This window comes from Nasonia vitripennis, unplaced genomic scaffold (genome assembly GCF_009193385.2).
Source record: "Nasonia vitripennis strain AsymCx unplaced genomic scaffold, Nvit_psr_1.1 unplaced0099, whole genome shotgun sequence".
Lineage (NCBI taxonomy): Eukaryota > Metazoa > Arthropoda > Insecta > Hymenoptera > Pteromalidae > Nasonia > Nasonia vitripennis.
In genome coordinates, this window is record NW_022279878.1 from 7,068 (window position 1) to 26,898 (window position 19,831).

The 19,831-nt window shown below is 37.0% G+C and overlaps 1 protein-coding gene and 2 long non-coding RNA genes across 4 annotated transcripts; 1 reads left to right on the forward strand and 2 right to left on the reverse strand.

The window, feature by feature from the left end:
- Nucleotides 1–6,020: 6,020 nt before the first annotated feature.
- Nucleotides 6,021–7,677, reverse strand: LOC116418219. The gene is made up of 3 exons (XR_004228294.2): nt 7,411–7,677; nt 6,972–7,143; nt 6,021–6,836 (listed from the first exon to the last, which is right to left on the reverse strand). It is a non-coding gene; the product is annotated as an uncharacterized LOC116418219 (long non-coding RNA).
- A 184-nt stretch (nt 7,678–7,861) lies between these two features.
- Nucleotides 7,862–10,083, forward strand: LOC116418218. The gene is made up of 4 exons (XM_031933285.1): nt 7,862–8,314; nt 8,761–8,922; nt 9,004–9,639; nt 9,737–10,083. Exons 1-4 carry the CDS (start codon nt 8,257–8,259, stop codon nt 9,961–9,963), a joined length of 1,083 nt encoding a protein of 360 aa, XP_031789145.1. The 5' UTR covers nt 7,862–8,256; the 3' UTR covers nt 9,964–10,083.
- A 331-nt stretch (nt 10,084–10,414) lies between these two features.
- On the reverse strand, nt 10,415–12,883 carry LOC116418220. 2 transcript variants are annotated; one of them, XR_004228296.1, is made up of 6 exons: nt 12,561–12,883; nt 11,639–11,835; nt 11,390–11,554; nt 11,193–11,317; nt 10,757–11,094; nt 10,415–10,673 (listed from the first exon to the last, which is right to left on the reverse strand). It is a non-coding gene; the product is annotated as an uncharacterized LOC116418220 (long non-coding RNA). The 2 variants fall into 2 exon arrangements; XR_004228295.1 differs by having other exon boundaries at nt 10,757–11,317.
- Between the last annotated feature and the right edge of the window lie 6,948 nt (nt 12,884–19,831).

Consider the following 19,831-nt stretch of genomic DNA (forward strand, 5'->3'; position numbering starts at 1 on the left):
AAAACACATGTAGATGGTAATGTATATTTTTTTAACTTACCACTACAGCTTTTACAAATAAATTCATTATTGAAATTTGGGGAATTGTATAATTCTTTTAATCTTTTCCAGTAATTTAGTTTTTCAGGAATATTAACATCGAGCAATTCTTCCACCAAATTCGTTTTATCGAAATATTTATCAACAGATTCTATACTGCGCTCACAACAAAGCTTTTCACAAGAAACGCAAGGAATTTTAGGTGGATCCATATCTATTTTTGTGTACGCTTTTATTCCCTCGCTATATTTGTCTTTTATTTGAGTTTCGTTTAAGCAAATTTCATACTTAGTGCTATTAATCAATATTGCTGCTTGTTCAGCATTTAATGCAATATTTTTCAATTCCTCGATATCAATATTATTCAAAGCACTTTCGATTTTTTCAATTTGTTTGTAATTATCAATTATTTTATATAAAAATCGTTTGATAGTGCGGAGTTTTGGATAATGGACGGATAAAATGTTTAATTTTAAAAATTTTGATGTGCATGACAAAGGTTTACTATAACAAATAATCGGATGGCCTTTTTTCTCTGAATTATGAGATTGTGCTGAACAATTATCAATTGTTTTCAAAAAATTGTAAGCATTGATATATGTAACATCGATTAAATTTTGAAATAAATTGTTAAGTTCATTCAATACATCCGGATCAACTTTTTTACAATAATCATTACATTGCCAAATTTTACTTTTAATATTTGATTCAATAGTCGGTAAAATATTCATTGTTTGTCCTTGTTCGTTCACAATAATATGTGTTTCTATTTTATCATTAATTTTTCCACTCGTGAAATCGTATGTTGATTCTCCAAAATATCCTTCCGAAGAAGAAGTATGTTTAGGTAAACCACATAAAGCAGTAAGTGCATAAGAACAGTTTTCGTCATCTATTATTGGTTCACCACCTAGTCTAGTTAAGGAAACTTCAATTTTTTCCTTAACATTAAGCAATTCTTTTTTTACTTTTGAAATATGATTATCTCGAACATAAAAAGCAGACATGACCAATTTATCAGCTTCTATCCTACGATCTAATACAGATGTACAATCTAATTTTTGCATAACATTTTGAATATATTTTTCTTTTGTTTGTATTAAATTTTTAGTAGACTGCTTTATCATGATAGATTTGTATTTCTTTGCTATTTTTTTAGCTATACTAGTTTTATTTGCAACTACGCTTCGTTTTAAGCTAATTTCGTGTCTCTTGGTTTTATTTCTAATCAAAATTTTGTTCTTATTCGATTCGTAATAGTTTTTCACGCTAGCTAATCGTTTCTCTTTATTTAAGTGATAATGTAATCTTCGCTTTTTCAAAATTTCTTCTTTATTTTCTTGATAATACTTACGTTTTCTTGATAATTTCTCAGCTCTGTCAATATCAAACTGACGAAGAAGTTGTGAAACAGCAGAAGGAGATTTTGATTTCTGTCGGATATTATTTTTCTTAAATTCATAGTAAGCTTTGTTGTTTTTTGACTTGTTTTCTTTGCTTTGCTTATAATGATTACGTTTTTTTGAAAGCCCGTTATCTTTTGAAATAGACTCTAAAAATGGTGGTTCATAATTAACGTCACTTTCAATATTTTTTGAATTTAAATCCAAATAAACAGTAGATAATTGACTTTTTTTTTCATTATAACTGTTACAGTCAGATGAAAAATTAATGTTTGATTGATTAGCAGGTAAGGAGTGTCTTAAACTGCAGTTGTTAAAAAATGAATTTGATTTTGAAGAGATGCTTTTCTCTGTTAGTCCAACTTTTTGTGAAATTGGGTTATCTTGAACCATTTTCTGTGTACTGCATATTTTATTATTAATTGCATACAACTGTTTTTCATTAATATGTGAGTTATTATGTACCGAGGCCTTACCTACGTTTGTATCATTATGTTGTTTATTAACAGTGAAAATATTAGATTTAGAGAAATTGTCAATGTGCCGTTCATGTTGTTTTTCAGCTTTAATAATTGGCACTACATTAATGGACGGTTCCTCTATTTTTTCTAAAAACAATAAATATACATCTTTGGCATACAAAGGCCATAAGAATTGCTTCAGTTCTGAATCACTCACTTTTAACCATTTATTTTTGTCACGTAGCATATTTGTGTAATGACCATGGTAAAGGCTGTCGCCATGATGAAATATAACACTTATAACTTTGAAATAATTATTATTTATTGAAACTGTTTCATCTGGCACATTTTTAATTTTTAAATTAGTATATTTTGATGGCTCACCGTTCTCGTTAATTTTAAATAAGTTCAGTTGCAAAATTAAAAGCTCATTATCTGTAGTCAATTCCGTCTTCTCAATTTTTTTATGTTGACATCCATTGTTACAAGTAATGTCTGTAACATTCCAACTTCCTACATTATAATTCACGAGGTCCTGTAAACTTAATATCTCCTCATTTTGTGGAAGTGCCAAAGGAAATATATAGTTTAGAGTAGGTTTTAAAAAATTAGTTTCATTGCAATCGGGACATTTTAGAACAGTATTCAATTTATGATTCAATAGATCATGTAAAATAATAGATTTCTCACACAGATGCATAATAAATTCAGCAACATCCTGTTGAGCTCTAATGGTATACTGCTTATGAGTATATGCTCTAAGAGCAAAAACATCAACAATCTCTTTTCTGATATAATTTTTGAAAAAAACATTAATCCCTGTTAAATCTAAAGTTTCATTGAATCTCAGTCTTATAGGTTTACAGTGCAATAAGCTTTGTAAAGATGAGTTTGCATAACAAGATACGCTATCATTATTTAGTAGCCCAACAACATGAACACAATCATTAGATATATTAGGACGAACTTTAGTCATTACTGAACAATATTTGTTCTGAAACGTGTTATTTTGTAGTACCGTGCTCTGCACTTGACCAGCTTTTGTGCTAAGAGATTTTAATAAAGAAGTTTTATTTGCTTGTCTTTTCAAAAAAGGTTGTGAACTTATATGCTTGTTATTGTCAAAAATTATAGGGAAATGGGTAATGTGATTATTTTCAAACATTTCATAAAGATGTTTACGTAATTTGAGAGAATCATAACAAATTTTAGCAGGATTTTTTTGGAAAACCAACGACGTTGCAAATGCTATTGCATAAACACCGCAATCATCAGAATTTGGTTGATTCTGCACTGTAGGATAATAAATAGGAATTTGGTCAAAATATGGAAATAACTTTCTTAAAAATATTTGATTGCACTCGTGCAAATACTTTTTATTTAAAGAATCATATATAAAAATAGATTTGGTATCATAGTAACAACAAATCCAATGACCATTAATACATTTATTACACAAATCATCACAGCTATGTAATATTTGGACATGGAGAACGTTTCGTGATATAGGTTTTATACGGCTCGAATTAGGATCAAGCATTACATTTGTAAGATACAACGTAGAACGTGGTTCAAAAATAGTCTCATTAGACAGCATGCTATGAAATTTATCAATATGTGTATCCTGTAACCGAGATCCATCAAGAATTCTTGACATTTCATCATTTTCAAGAACAAATATTTTTTTTTGTTTTTCCATTTCAAATAATAAAAAACACAGAAATTTATTAAAATTTTAGAACATACAAAACTAAAAATGGGCACACGAAGCTGCCAACGTATAGGGGCGCACGAAGCTGCCAATGTAGGGGCGCACGAAGCTGCCAACTTAGGGGCGCACGAAGCTGCCACCGTAGGGGCGCACGAAGCTGCCAACTTAGAGGCGCACGAAGCTGCCAAATCAGAGGCGCACGAAGCTGCCAAATTAGGGGCGCGCGAAGCTGCCAAGTTTGGGATGCACGTAGTTACCAAAATGATTATGGTAGAGACTTGATGGCGATCCAAACCCTGAAAAAATAAATTATATATCAGTAGTGACAAATTATTCAATTGATTATTTTGAAGGATTTATGAGCGAAAATTAAAAAAAAAGTAGCTTACTTTCTCTCAAATGATATCTTCCGTTTATTTCGATCCAAAGTATTCCTGTAAAAGTTTTATGAATGATGTAATGAAATAAGACATACTACTTTATACGAAAGAAATACATAATTTATAATGTTCCTAAGACAAAATATTTTTTAATTAAACAGTTCATGATAAATTACATTGTACATTATGGTGTCCCTTATTTAGAAAACTACCTCTAGCGACTATAATCCTGGTAATATGGATTTTTCAAACTTAAAAGTTTTTTTTTTTTCAAGGGAAAAGTAGGACTCGTAGAGGCACCTGTTAGAAGGGCCAAAAAAATTTCAAAAAAATTGAAAACATTTTTTTATGACAAACTTTTGATCTGAGCCCGGCGCTCTTCGCTAGAGGCGGTTTGGTAAATAAGGGACACCCTATTGTACATGTACATATTCTTTAAGGAAAGCTAACCATAAATTATAAAATAAAAAATGATATTTATTTTTGTATATATGTTAAATTATTTAATAAATATATATTAAACTATTGAATATACTCAGGTACACTTAAAAAAACTTTAAATTTGTATTATTTTATTTTTATTTCAATTCTGGGATCGAAGAGCCCTAAGACTTTACAAACAGGCTTGAAACACACATAATTCTGTTATCTATAATTTAAAGAAAATGTTAAAAATGACAAATATTTTGTTTAAAGTGTAGATAACTTTTTAAAAATGAACTTATTTGCAAATTCCCACACTCGGACCAGAATTATGTATATATTTCATGCCTATCTGCAAAGTTTTAGTGTTCTTCGATGCCCAGAATTAAAGTATGCGGTGAGTTAAAAAATGAAAATTATGAATTTTTGCCTTTGAAGTCATGTTTTACCTGGTAAATGGCATTTATAAAAATTTTAAGTTTTTTAAAGTGTACCTGAGTATATTCAATAGTTGATAATATATATTTTTTAAATAATTTAGTATATATATAATATACATATACATTACTTTTATAATTTAAGGTGGTTAGGCTGTTATAGTCCACTACCCGATCTTTACAGTATTTCTACAGGTATGTCAATAAACAACATTTAACTAATGATCACAGATAATATATCCATTCGAATTTATCAATGTCAATTTTCTTCATTCGAAAGTAACCCTAATCCACAATATTTACAAAATGTATGTACTTATAATCTACCAGTATGTTTCATGTTTTTAACTGGTCCTAGTGATCAATCTTTATTTATTAAATTATAAAATGATAATGTACGACTATCGTGTAGATTATTGTTATTTTCTAATAAAATAAATAAATATATGGATGAATTAGCAGAGGTTAACGTTAAAATGTAATTTATGGAGCTGGCAAATTGATATGCGTCAAATAGGTAGTATTGGATTATAACAGGTAAAGATATTATATACAGTACATTATACATGTATATGATGTATATATTATACTCATCAAGATTACAACAAAAAGTTATGCTTATTATTTGAATGGTTGGTGATTTTCCAAAACTCTAGTCCGTATCTTAAATTCTAACCTCAACATATTGTTGTTCTACCTGCACCAAATTTGTTTTTTTCGAAATTAGAAATAATTGATTGAGATATATATACTGCCCATCATCCCACCGAGCAACCCAGCAGAAAAATTAACACTTGGGCACTTATAATAAGCCTCAATTTTCTAGCAAAGCACATAATCTGCTTATATACAATTTTCAAAAAATAAAAAGAAACTAGACTTATAATAATTATATAATAATTACTTACTTTGATACTAAGAAATATCCTTCTTCACACATGCACAGGAGTTTTCTCACGATTTTTTGTTGAGGAGGATTCTGGAAACAAAGAGATCCGCACCTAGCGATAGGCACCATTAAAATAACATGCCGATTTTAGTTTTACGTTCAGGTATATCCACCAGATTCGACTATATATATACCTGTATGTATTAGCTGATTATCCGCGATCCGCAAACAAAGGTTGCACGCGCGCCATCTGCTAGGGGAGCGCCAAATTCAAATAGATTACAACTGTAGTGTAAATTAAACAACTTCATTATCTACTTATTTTAAAAAACACAGACAGACGGAGAAGACTAGTATACATATTTATTGATAGCTAAGTAATGTGTAATGTGTGCAGAATTATATTATAATTTTTAATTCATATATACTCATTTTAAGAAACACAGGCAGACAAAAAAGACTATTAAATCTAAAAATAATCCAGTTAAAATTTACGTACGATACATATATGATTTGTGTAAGATCAGTTTTTTAAAATAAAAAATCAATAAAATAATAATACCTGATGCACCTTTTCTAAAATGATGTCTACCGATGGAAAAGATATATGTATATAATAAAATATATGTAAAGATATATATATATTATGTATCTACAAAAATGATGGAGTAAGGAGAAAATAAAAAAAAACATCATCTAAAAAATATAGTCCACTTAAGTAGGCTACAGTGCGTATGAAAAGAATGGTACACAAATAAATGTTTAAATAAAAAATCAGAAAAAGTTTTAATTCATATATTGTTACATTATTTTAAATTAATTGTTATATTAACTTGTATATAGTTACAGCAAGATGTTTGTTCAAATTATTCACTTTTGAAATCATTTCCTCAATTTATAAAAATAACCAAAACTATTGTCACTTATTATTATAACTTCTTCGACATAAGTATAGGAAAATTAATAAAGAATTATTATACAAATGTTCCCTTCACTTAAAAAATCTTCTCTACTTCATTCGTCAACCAAATAAAGCCTGTTCTTATTTGATCCAGTCATTATCCGAGCACTGGGAAGGGCGCATCTGAGTGATCTATTTGAAAAATAATATATACATTTTAAATTATCGTTGTGAGATATAAGAATTTTTGTTTATAAGTATTATTATAAATATTTATTTTATGATTATTCAAGCTTAACATTCTTAATCATGACATTATTTCCTTACCCCAACAATACTATAAAATAGATTAACGTCTATCTCCATTGACAAAAATTCTAGTATCATGAGTAACGTATACAATTTTTGTAGAGTTCATCCAAAGTTAGTGCATGAGACACGCATCACTGATCAGTTTTCCAACAATCTCCAACAGTATTTTATTCACTATTGCCAGCAACTGTAACAAATTTAAAAATAAAAATTAGAATTTATCATAAAAATGCATGCACGTTAAGATGAAAACAGTAATTGAATATGATTGTGACAATTTATATACTTGTTGAACGATAATGAAACACATAAAATGAAATACACGATGCATAAAAAAGAAAGAAAAAATACTTGTATGATTTGATTCTCAATAAGCCTTACAGATCATTTTTTGTGTGCGAATAAAAAATGTATATGCTTCTCTTTGTTATGATGCAAATATTATTGTTTTTACCTTAACTAACAAGGTCAACTTATCCACTTGACTCGCAGTAGTTACAACACCATGCAAATTATATTTTTTTGTATTACTTAGTTGCGCATGAACACATTTATCAGCTGTTGAATAATTGTCGTTTTGATTTATAAAATGCATACAGCATTTATGTCATTGAATTTGATTACTTATTACCTTTTAGAATATCCTATTACAATCCTAAAAAAAATACCAATAAAAATGACACAAAGTATTACAGTTCAATAATAATAATCAATAAAAAGGTATTATAAAGTTTTAACTTATCTGATAAATAAAATATTGTTCCTTGTTCAAAATTCGTGCGACTTCTTTTTTCTACTCTTTTATTTGTACATCATGATTATATCAAACATTCAAGTAAATATAAACAAATATGTGAATGTTAGAGGGGTATTAAACAAACTGATATTCAAATTCAATATTTGTAGGTTAAGTTTTGAGTTCTGAGCAGTTTATTTTAAACTATCTGTTGAAGAAAATTGGTACTATTGCAAGTACAAACTGTAGAGTAACCCAACAGTGCCCTCAAGCGGAGCTCGGAGGTCCGAATAGACCGTGTCTTGCGTCACATGCATTGTACATGGGGGAAAGTCCGACGGCCGGAACTCGGAACGCGGAACTATGATTCAAATTTTGACCACGCGTGGCGCTGATTGCTCCTTATAGTAATAAAATCGGCGCGGCAGCCGGCAACCTAGCGCACGTGATGATCTCCCGCATTGTCCTTTGTCTCTATCCGGCCGTTATTTCAAAAAAAGATTCGGACGTGCACATATATCGGCACTGAGAGATTTGTGAAGCTTCTTGTTTTCTTCTTGAAAAATGAGCGAAAGGCAAGGCCTATTGAATAACATGGCTGATTTGAAAATTAGGAATGAAGGTAAGAAAAGGTCCTTTTATAAAAGTATTAGTAACAATTTCAAAGTAAACGCACGCACGTATTCTTAAAAAAGTGTAAAATCTTGTCCAGTTGCAATTTTTCTGTAATTTCTTTATTGCGATTCTTCATTTTATTGCAATCAAAACAATGGTTTTTTGATCAGACTGTCTAAAGCCCTTTTTCGCGTTCGCAAAATCGTACAAGAAAATCTGTAAAATAAAGGGAAAACCAAGTTCGGTGTTTCTCAAGGGCGGTGTTACAGTTACATGAGTTATTTTTTTTTACGTGAACATAAACATTTAAATAATAATCCTTTGGGGAACTCTGAACTTGATTTTCCGTCGTTTCTTCGCATACGCAAAAAGAGCCTTTAGATGATCGTTTTTTAATATTAAATTAAATTATAAATCATTCAAAAAGAATAAAAAAGATATCTAAATTTACAGAAAATGAAAACTTGAATGGTAATCAAGAAGAATTTCTTGATGATTCCGACTTCGAAGTGGATAATGATAGCTTAAATGGCAACCAGCAAGATCGTCCTGATGCTGATTTAGACGTAGAAATGAGAGAAATGGAGGAGTTGATAGAAAACCCTCCAGATCGTTGTAAGTCACACTTTGCAATTTATTAACTATGTTGATTTGCTATAATTTATATTATTCTATTCTATTTTTAATTTATGTCAGTTATTCTACAAGGACCTCTGCATGGTCAGTACAATGGAATTGCTGGACACAGACCATTCTTAGGCATAGGTGCTGCTGGTAATGCACAAGAACCTCTGCAGAATCAGCAAAATGGCATAGCTGGACAGGGACCATTTCTAGGCCAGGGTGTCGCTGATGAAGCTCAAGGACATTTACAGGCTCAGCGCAATGGCATTGGTGGCCAAGGTCCACTGCTAGTAGGCCCGGGTGCTGCTGATGGAGCTCAAGGCCCTTTGCAGGCCCAGCGCAATGATGTCGCTGAACAGGAACCATTGATAGTGGGCCAAGGTGCTGCTAATGGTGCCCGAAGACGTATTCAGGGTCAGCAAAATGGCATCGCTGGAAATCAGAGACCATTACAGCACCAGAGAGCTGCTGCTGGTGCCCGAAGGCCTATGCAGGGTCAACGTAATTGCTTTGCTGGACAAAGACCATTACAGCCCCAGAGAGCTGCTGCTGGTGAACGAAGACCTCTACAGAACCTTAACAATAATGGTGTTGAAAGACAAGGAAGAAACGCTGGAGGAAGACAACAGGATGAAGCAGATCATCAGGGAAGCCCAGTGCAAGGAAACGCTAGAGAAGAGTTGCCTCTTAGAAACCAAGCTCAAAATGGTTTGTAAAATTTTTAATACCAAAATATTAACCCATATTTACAGAATAATTTTTTTTTTGAATTGTTAATGACTTATTATGTTCATTATAATTGTAGGTATGAAACGTGGAAAACGAGGAGTTAGGGGTGGTCGTAAACTAAGAAAAAAAATTCCACTCAATCCTTATCAACAAGGATTAAAAAACGTGGCAGAACTATTTCTTAACATGGTAGAAGAAAGCACCAACCGCACAAGGGCAAGGCTCGAAGGAGAAAGGGAGTTGAGAGAGAGAGAGTTGGCTGAAGCAGAAGAAGAAGATTACGAACAAGAAGAAGAAAAATAAAATAAAAATTAGTTCAGAAAATATGCATGCATTTAAAGAAGTCTAAATTATTTCAATAAAAAGGTGTGACTAAATGCATGGCTATTAAATGTCATTATATTTAATCTTTTACTTTATTATAAAATAATACTTGAAAATTATAGTTAATACTTTATTTATTAATTTATGCTAATCAATACTAAAAATAATAAATTTTGATGTAACAGCCTGCGTACATTAGAGAAAAAAAATAAAATCAGTAAAAATGATGAATTTAGTTCTCAAAAAGTTATATTTGGATATCATTTCATGTATTAATATATTAATATGTTAAAAATTCTTTATGATCTCTCTAAACAGCAAAATCGTAGATGTTTTATGATTTAGATTTGAATTTTGTATTTTAACTTGAGAAACTATAAAGTTGTAGCCATTTGCCAAAAATAAGTAGATGAGTAAAAATACAATGCGATTATATCATTTCAAATTTTTATTTTATTTACAAAGAAATTTTTCATATAAATTAATTGATAATTTTGCTATTTGTACGGAATATAATTCATTAACAGATTCAACTTTTAATTTTATTAAATGCTGATAGTTTATAACAGCTCTCGCTGACTTCTTGAATTATTTTATATTATTCTTATATTTTATGTATAGCATCCTCATACTTTGAATAAATCCATATGTTCATTCTTGAATTGAGTTTTTATTTTCATTCCTGATAGCTGCAAAAAAGGAATGTTTGTTATGTAACACTTTTTATACTCAATAAAATAACGATTATAAAATAAAATAAAATGCAGCTTACTTTGTAATATTTTGGCATTGACTTAATTTTGTAAGGATCTCGAGCTTACTCAAAAACACTGGTTAGCTTGATCCAAGTTTCTCAAGATATTTGAGAATGCACACACAATGATATCAGTAGCTTTACTAGTTTTAAGGCGCCTGGAAGGTACAGCATCAGAAGGGTAGAGAGTTTCAAATTCAAGTAATAATAGTTGTACATAATTGTCAATTTTTTTGTCTGGATAAGTTTACAATGATAACTCCTTGCTAAAGACTTCCTTTTGCTGGTAAAAAATATTGAAGTCCTATAAATTTTGTAGGTTAAATGTTTCCATACAGACTTAAGATCCGATGTCACTTTGAATAGTTATAAGATGATACCAATTATAAAGCAATCGATAACTATTGTGATTCGTTCACTAGTTTATCCAAGAAAAATCTATGCAAAAACCAACCTTGTAATGGAATATTTGGCTCCTTCTTATCCTCAAATTGATCTTATTCTGTAGAATTTTTTGCAGTCCAGCTGATTCCAAAAGTTTTAGCACTTTGAATTAAAACTTTCAATTTGTTCCCAGTACTGAAATTACGATTCAGATAAAAGTTTGCACTACTTCCAGTAGTAGATAGGTAGTACATCACAGTTCCACACCTAAATTTTCTATAGGAAAAATTGCTACCAGCATGAATTTATCAGGCTTATGTAGTAGCACGTTAAGCAGCAACCTTTTTGAAATTAAAAGTTTGAAATGAAGAACTAAGCACTGGAGAACGAACTCTCTTGGATTTTGACAATGTATGCTGTTGATAAATTAACCTAGAAATAAAATGAAATAATTCAGTGAACCTAAAGAAAATAAAAATAAATATCCTAATAGAATAAATTAAAAACAATAACTACCGTAAGAATTAAGATACATAGTATGTAAGATGAAGTGATTAAACTGAGAAAAATATGATCCTGCTGCTGCAAGTGCACAACTGTTATATGGTTTACCAATGTTTACAAATGTCCTCTTGTAGACCTCTTGTGACTCTTATTGACTGGTTATCATTATCCTCCGTATCTACTTTATGGATGCTGTCTCGTCTATGAACCTTAAAATAAGAATACAAAAGGATTTACACACAAATTATGACTAAGATTATCATTAAATTTTAGTAAAATTAAACAAAAAAGCTAAAACTGATATTTTTTCCATCTTCTATACTAACATGAACAAGTTATTATTACTAAAAAACAATACAATATTCTGTAATTAAAAAGTCATATCTTTGAATGAACAGCGGCTTTTATTGTGTACACTTCATTCCTCAATATGCAAAACATTTAGAATGTATGCTGAGCTCGTGTAAAAATGAACTTTTTAATAATTTTTGACTAGGAAGTCACCACGGTGACCAAACGTTCTTTGATGCATGCATTTTGAGGCACAGAATTCAAATTTGATTGTTTTCAAGCTTCAAAATTCTAAGATTTATTTTTATTAAATTGTTAAATAACAAAACACCTGATAATATTTGAGCACAGAAATCATAAAATTTAGATTATACTCCTCAAAAAATATAAAAAACATATTTATTACTGTTGTAAACTCATATCATATATATGGGTAATTCTGCCGTAAATGGCTCAGATTGCGTCCAAGGCTTGTATGCGAATGTTCAATGGAAAAACTATGTTCAATCTGGGTCTGTTACTGCAGAATCATATCAAATTCATATTATACGCCTTAAAAAAGATAAAACCAAAATTGAAAACAGTTTCCCACAGTTTGAGAATACAACAATTTTTTGTTAGGTTTGTATTAAAATCATAATACCTTGTCCTTGCCCTATTTGATTAAACCAAATGTGTGGAAAAGTAAAGCCAGTAGCAACAGCAGCATAGTTGAGAGCATAGTAAAACAGCCAGTTATTGTTCTTACGATGATGCCTCTTAACCAGTCACCATTCTCATTTAACCCGTTAATTTGATTGACTGCTGAAAATGATGGAGTTTGTCGCACTGAAACTTGAGGCCAAGCAGTCTATTACTGTTATTGTTGGATTTAAGATGGAACAGTTTCTTTTTATACCACCATAATCAATTAAGTAATATAAACTTTCACAATATCTTTTCTGCTTATATATATATATTACTGACAGTGCTTAATGTACATAACCAACATAATAAGTGAATTGTCGCGCGCGGAATATTCTGAGGCGAATATTCCCGCTTTTTTTGTGTGTGTGTTCGAGTTCGCAAGGAGTGAGGTGTGGGAGAAAGAAAGAAGTCGATTGAGCGAAAATCGAGAATATTTAATCACGCTCAAATTGAGAGGGGAAAGCCGTGAGGCAAAAACCCCTCTCGAAGTTCTTACAAGCTGCTAAGAAAAAGAAGAACGTGTGTCGTGTTCGTGTGTGTGTCGTGTTCGTGCGATTCTCAGAGAGAATCTTCGCTTCGTGTCAGTGGCGCAGTTCCACAGACTCAAGTCGGTAGCGCAGTTCTACCGACTTGCACGTTTCGACGCGCGCGAGATACGATTCGCGGAACCGGGCGCGAGCCGAACGCGAGTAGCAGGCAGCGAAAGAGACAAAGGAGCGAGATTAGAGAGATTTAGAGAGAATGAGAGAGAGAGAGAGAGATAGAGAGAGAGTAGCACAAGCACCAGCACCAGAAGCACTCGATGGACGTACGGACGGATTCGCAAGAGCCAAAGTGTCGATCGTTCGCTAGCTTAACTGCACGAGCTGTCAAGCTTGGCGTCTTATCGTCAACTGACTCGGCGCTCGTCCCGCCGCGCGCGACACGAGGCCGGCGGCGCTGCCGGCGAGCGCGGCAAGTCGCAACTCCGCTTGTTCAACTCGAGCACGGGAGATGGAGCCACATGCTCTACGTCGACCTCGCGGAGTTCGCTCGACACCGTTTTCACGGCGGAACTTACACCTCGGGTCTCGACGGAACATTCTCCCCCCGTTGCGAGTAACACGAGCAAACGAAATCATCGTTCGAGAGGGTGTACATTCGACGGTTGTACATGTGATTGAGTGTGTATGTATGTGAGTGTAAATATATATAATTCATTCAGCTTCTTCCGTTGAAGACGTGGGAAGAGGGCACAGCTGAGTGATGTTCCGCTTCAGAGTCCCTCGTGAAGTTCTAACGGTGGCGACTCGAGCGAGTCCGTCGGTTCCCGGGTGCACCTCTTGAACGACTGCCAGCTGCCACTGCGTACAAGGCTGATTTTTATCGATGAGGATGACGACCATTCCTTTCCGTAGTTCTCCAGTAGAGTCATGCCATTTTTGACGCTGCTGGAGCTCGTGGAGATATTCCAAATGCCACCGCTTCCAGAAGTCCTGTCGGGCTTTGGTGATGAACTTCAAATGGACAGTCGATTATCTGGAATAGATGTTAAATCAGCGCTTGGCAGAACTGTAATAGGCCTACCTATCAGAATATGAGCTGGGGTTAACGCTATTGGGTCATTGGGGTCGGCAGAGATTGACCAGAGGGGTCGAGAATTTAAAATTGCTTCTATCTCTATCACGAGAGTATAGAGCTCTTCGAATGTGAGAAGTTGCCCACCCACTACGCGTTTGAGATGATGCTTAAATGATTTTACCGCGGCCTCCCATAGACCACCAAAATGCGGAGATAAGGGCGGGTTAAAATGCCATTGAATATCTAACGAAAGAGCTTTGGCATTCACCTTAGATTTGAACTCTTCTGAATTGAGGAGTGCGAAAAGTTCTCTAAGCTGGTTGTTGGCCCCAACGAAATTGGTCCCGTTGTCGGAGTATACATGCTGAGGAATACCTCTACGTCCTACGAATCTAGCGAACGCGCCTAGGAAACCTTCGGTGGTCAAATCGCTGGTTATCTCTATGGTCACCGCTTTTGTGGCCATGCATACGAAAACGCACCCATACGCCTTGAGGGCTGTACGATTATATCGCTTTTTCTCTTTAATGGAAAGGGGACCAAAGAAATCTACGCCTACGTGAGAAAAAACGTGAGATTCGGTGACCCTAGCGGTCGGGAGATCTGCCATCTTGCAGTGAATTGGAGGGGGCTTGTGCCTAATACACGTGACACACTCGCGGATGACATGACGAACCTGATTTTTTGCGTCAATCAACCAAAAACGTTGTCGCAAATAGAAAAGAGTGCTTTGAACACCGGAGTGGTAGTTCGACTCGTGAGCTTCACGGATGATCAAGTCCGTGACATGATTCCTTGAAGGCAATAGTATGGGTGCTTACTAGCTATAGGGATATCTGCATTCTTCAGACGTCCTCCCACACGTACAACTCCATTCGCGTCCAAACACGGGTTAAGTGCCGCAATATGCGACCCCTTCACCTGAATACCCTTCGTCAAGCATGCAATTGAATCGCAAAACGCGTCCTGCTGAATGCTTCGAAACACGCGGGTTTCAGCATCGCGTTTCTCCGCGACCGTGATGGGTTCTCCTCGGTACTGTCGGCCCGAAGGAAGCCATCGTAAGCATATTGCAATGACATTAAGCATCATGCGGTGCTTAGAAAAACGCGATAGGAACATGCGATCCTTAGCACTGTCGACGAAGAGACAGACTCCTTTTTTCAATCCGGGTATATCCGGAGACGATTCGACGATGTTCGCGGGCCATGAAGCCTCCGTTTGCCGTAGCCAGGTAGGCCCGGTAAACCACGTTTCGTTTCGCAGGAATTCTTTCGGGAGTTGCCCGCGGGATAAAGCGTCAGCTGGATTGTGTTGGGTAGGGACGTATCGCCAACTGGCGCGCTCTCCTAATTCTTGAATTTCGCGTACTCTGTTAGCTTCGAATAGCTTCAAATCTTGCGGGATTTCCGTAACCAATGTAAGACTATAGTGGAATCGGACCATAAAACGATCCGGTCAATGGAAAATTCTAAAGCTGGAAGAGTTTCTAAAAGAAGTCTTACAAGGATCACGGCTCCGCATAATTCTAAACGGGGAATAGTCTGCTCTTTCAAAGGGGCGACTCTAGATTTGGAGCAGATCAATCGTACAGTGATCTTTTCGTCTTTATCGGTGGACCTAGCGTACAGGCAAGCGCCGTAGCCCTTTTTGCTCGCATCGCTGAAACCGTGAATTTCTATGCGCGAAGGATTAACGCAAACTACATGGCGTGGTGCAGAAACGCTGGAGAGAGACGACAACTGACTCGCGAAGTCCATCCAAAGCGTAAACAAACTCTGTGGAACTGATTCGTCCCAAGAAACTTTCTCCTTCCAACACTCCTGCATGATCCACTTCGCGTGCAAACCTACCGGTCCTACTAAACCTACTGGGTCGAAAATCTTCGCAATCTCCGACAAGATTACGCGTTTAGTTACGTTAGGCGGGATTTCTACGGGCTTGACTACGATAGCCAATTCGTCGCGTTTAGAGGCCCAGGAAACGCCTAATGTTTTTAAAACCGCGTCCTCGCCATCTGGTGCCAAGCTCAGAACCTTCTCATCTAAATTATCTAATGCATGGTTATGGTTAGAGGCCCATTGCCGGATGTTAAATCCACCATGCTTCAAGACGGTGATTATCTCATCACGCGCCTTCATAATCTCATCTAAAGAATCTGAGCCTGTCAGCAGATCATCTACAACATATCCCTCTTGAGAATCTCGGCCGCTCGGGGGTATTGCGCGCTTTCGTCGTCCGCGAGCCTATGAATAGTTCGAATCGCTAAATATGGAGCAGAAGATACGCCAAACGTAACTGTGTTCAACTCGTACACCTGTAGTTTCCCGTCGCGATACCAGAAAATGCGTTGGTATCGGCGATCCTCGGGATGGATAAGTATCTGCCGATACATCTTTTCAATGTCAGCAGTGAGAACGTACCTATGCGATCGAAACCTTACTAGATGAACGTAAAGTTTGTCCTGAATCGTAGGTCCAACGTGCAACAGATCGTTTAAAGACACACCTAACGACGACTTAGCGGATGCGTCGAAAACGACTCGAAACTTGGTAGTAAGGCTCAAATTCTTAACGACAATCAAGAATGGAAGATAATATTCCGAGTCATTCTCGTCGACCACCAAAGACATATGACCCAAATTGAGATATTCCTGAAAGACACGACTGAATTCTTCCATCATGCGGACGAACGGCTGCATCGCCGTTCCAATCCCCGGAACCGCTTGAGAGCTTGCGCCCTCGAGTCCCCTAGTACCGGGTCCTTTTTCCGAAACGGCAATCTCACCATGTACCGTCCGTCAGACAGTCGAACCGTAGTGTCGACATACCATTTCTCGCATTCTAACCTGTCGTCAGCCTGCTCAACGGACTGGAGCATTTTTCCAGAGACCAAAATTGAACCAGCTGCTTTTCTAACTGAGAAAGATGACACGACACCGTTGAAATCTTGTCGGTATCAATACCACCAACGATCACCCATCCTAGCTGAGTCTTCTGAGATATAACTCGCTTCCTTCCCTAGACAAGTTAACTTGACCTACAGAAAGCATGGACAACGTTGCTCCAGAACCAATTAAAATGTCGACTTGTCGAGGGAGATGGAATTGAGGGTCCGCTAACCTGATGTTCTTGGGTAGCCTGATCGAATCGCGAGGAAACGGTTCCTCCGGAGTGACGCTAGTTATGTTGGGAACGGTGAGGAAAGTTAAACGCTTATTAAGTCCGAATGCAACGCTTAAATTGGGCATCGACGCAATGTTTCGTGTAGTTCGCAAGTCGTTAATTGCTCCGATCGGAATCGAGCAAGGCCTAGTAGGGAGACGCAATCGTTTAGCTAAATCCGCGGTCATAAAGTTCGCATTTGCACACGTGTCCAGGAGCGCGCGAGCCTCTATGTACGCCCCATCGGCATCTCTAATCAAAACAACAGCACTCATCATGAGCTGAGACTGGAGAGCCCTGGACACGGTGCTAAGGACTCCTACGCCTAGTCACGGCTTCTTGCCTGAGGAATCTGTCTTTCGTTCCTCGTGCAAGAGCGTATTGTGATCCTTGGTCGCATTTTTTGCAATTGCGGATTCGCATTTGCCTTCGTGCGTTCGCAAGCACTTCCTACATAGTTTTTTCGTCCTCACAGGCATCCCATCGTTGCTGGACGGACAACGCAGCAAAACGACGAACACCGATAGATCGTATGCTCGCCGCTACAATAGTAGCAGGAAATGGACGAGCTCGTTACAAGCGCTCGAGCTTGCCCGTTACCCTCGCCGGAACTTGGTCCCTTTCTCGCTCTGCGCCACCGTCCGCTTGGCTGAAGCCTTGGCGTCCTTGGATTCCCCTTCCTGGGCATATAGATAATTGCTAGTTTCCTGCAAAAATCTGAAAAACGACTCGAGATCGGGAATTGCATCGATGGACATCCTTTTTGATCCATTTGTCCTTGATGTTAGTGGCAATGCTCGTTCGAGAGTGCGGATCACGAAGTAATCGGAAGGAACGACCTTGAGAGATTTTAAGTCTGCCAGATGCTGCCGGACCGAAGTTTCCATGTCCTTTAGCGATCGATGGGAGACCTCCGTGATGACAGGATAATATAAAATTGCGTCAATGTGAGAAGCAGCAATGAGCCGAACGTGCTCGTACTGCGTGCCCAAAAGTCGCCAGGCTTCATCGTAGCTGCCATCGCTTGGATCCAAGATGTGGAGCGAATTAGCGGCTGCTCCGACTAACGACTTTTTAGATAGTGGAACGCTGTGATGTTGTCGATATTCAATCGCACCATCTCGTTCCTGAAGTCGTTTTGAACGCGTTCCATTTTTCTAGACGACCATCAAACTTCGGCAAGTCAATAGTCGGCAACCCAGAAAATCGAGAGATGTCTAGAAGAGTCGAATGCCCTAACGGAACGGTAGTATCGCTACCGAGAGTCTTGCTCTGCTTATCCTCGGCGGATCGGATGTACGCGGTTACCTTGAAGTAGAAATTCTTCAAGTCATTGAACTTCTCCCTCTCGGCTTCCTTGTGGACTGCATCTAATTTATAGAATAAGTTACCGAGAGTTTTGTAGTGCATGACGATTTCCTCCATGCGCGCTTTACACTCGTGAAGAACAGCAGATTTCGACTTAATAACTATCGACAGGTCTGTCAATAAATCCCTAAGTTGCTCGGTCTGGTTGTTCCACTGTACCACTAAAGCGTCCATGTTGCCTAGTAGTCAGTGAATACGCACGCTAAATAATAAATACCGAAATCCCTTATACGGACTGAAGCGCGAGCACGTGTCTCGACGCGCTCAGATTCTCGGAATTCGCTCGTCCGGCACAACAACGGTTTGCCGCTCGCCGCAACGCGCGACCTCGTGTTTACGCGCGAAGTCAAACAAACGCCGCGCTGTGTTCGATATTCACACACGCGTAGAGTCACTTTGAAAAAGATAAACGCTACTTATCTTTCCTGTTGCGTTGACAATGCGTTGACCTTGAAGCGGCAGCTGGAGAGGTGACCCCAGGGGAAGACGTCTATGCGATGACCTGGGAAACCTTGATGAACCCTTTGTCCTTAGCTGACTGGCCGAACTGTCGATCCACACCTCACAGGAGGCACCATGAATTGTCGCGCGCGGAATATTCTGAGGCGAATATTCCCGCTTTTTTTGTGTGTGTGTTCGAGTTCGCAAGGAGTGAGGTGTGGGAGAAATAAAGAAGTCGATTGAGCGAAAATCGAGAATATTTAATCACGCTCAAATTGAGAGGGGAAAGCCGTGAGGCATAAAACCCCTCTCGAAGTTCTTACAAGCTGCTAAGAAAAAGAAGAACGTGTGTCGTGTTCGTGTGTGTGTCGTGTTCGTGCGATTCTCAGAGAGAATCTTCGCTTCGTGTCAGTGGCGCAGTTCCACAGACTCAAGTCGGTAGCGCAGTTCTACCGACTTGCACGTTTCGACGCGCGCGAGATACGATTCGCGGAACCGGGCGCGAGCCGAACGCGAGTAGCAGGCAGCGAAAGAGACAAAGGAGCGAGATTAGAGAGATTTAGAGAGAATGAGAGAGAGAGAGAGAGATAGAGAGAGAGTAGCACAAGCACCAGCACCAGAAGCACTCGATGGACGTACGGACGGATTCGCAAGAGCCAAAGTTCGTCGATCGTTCGCTAGCTTAACTGCACGA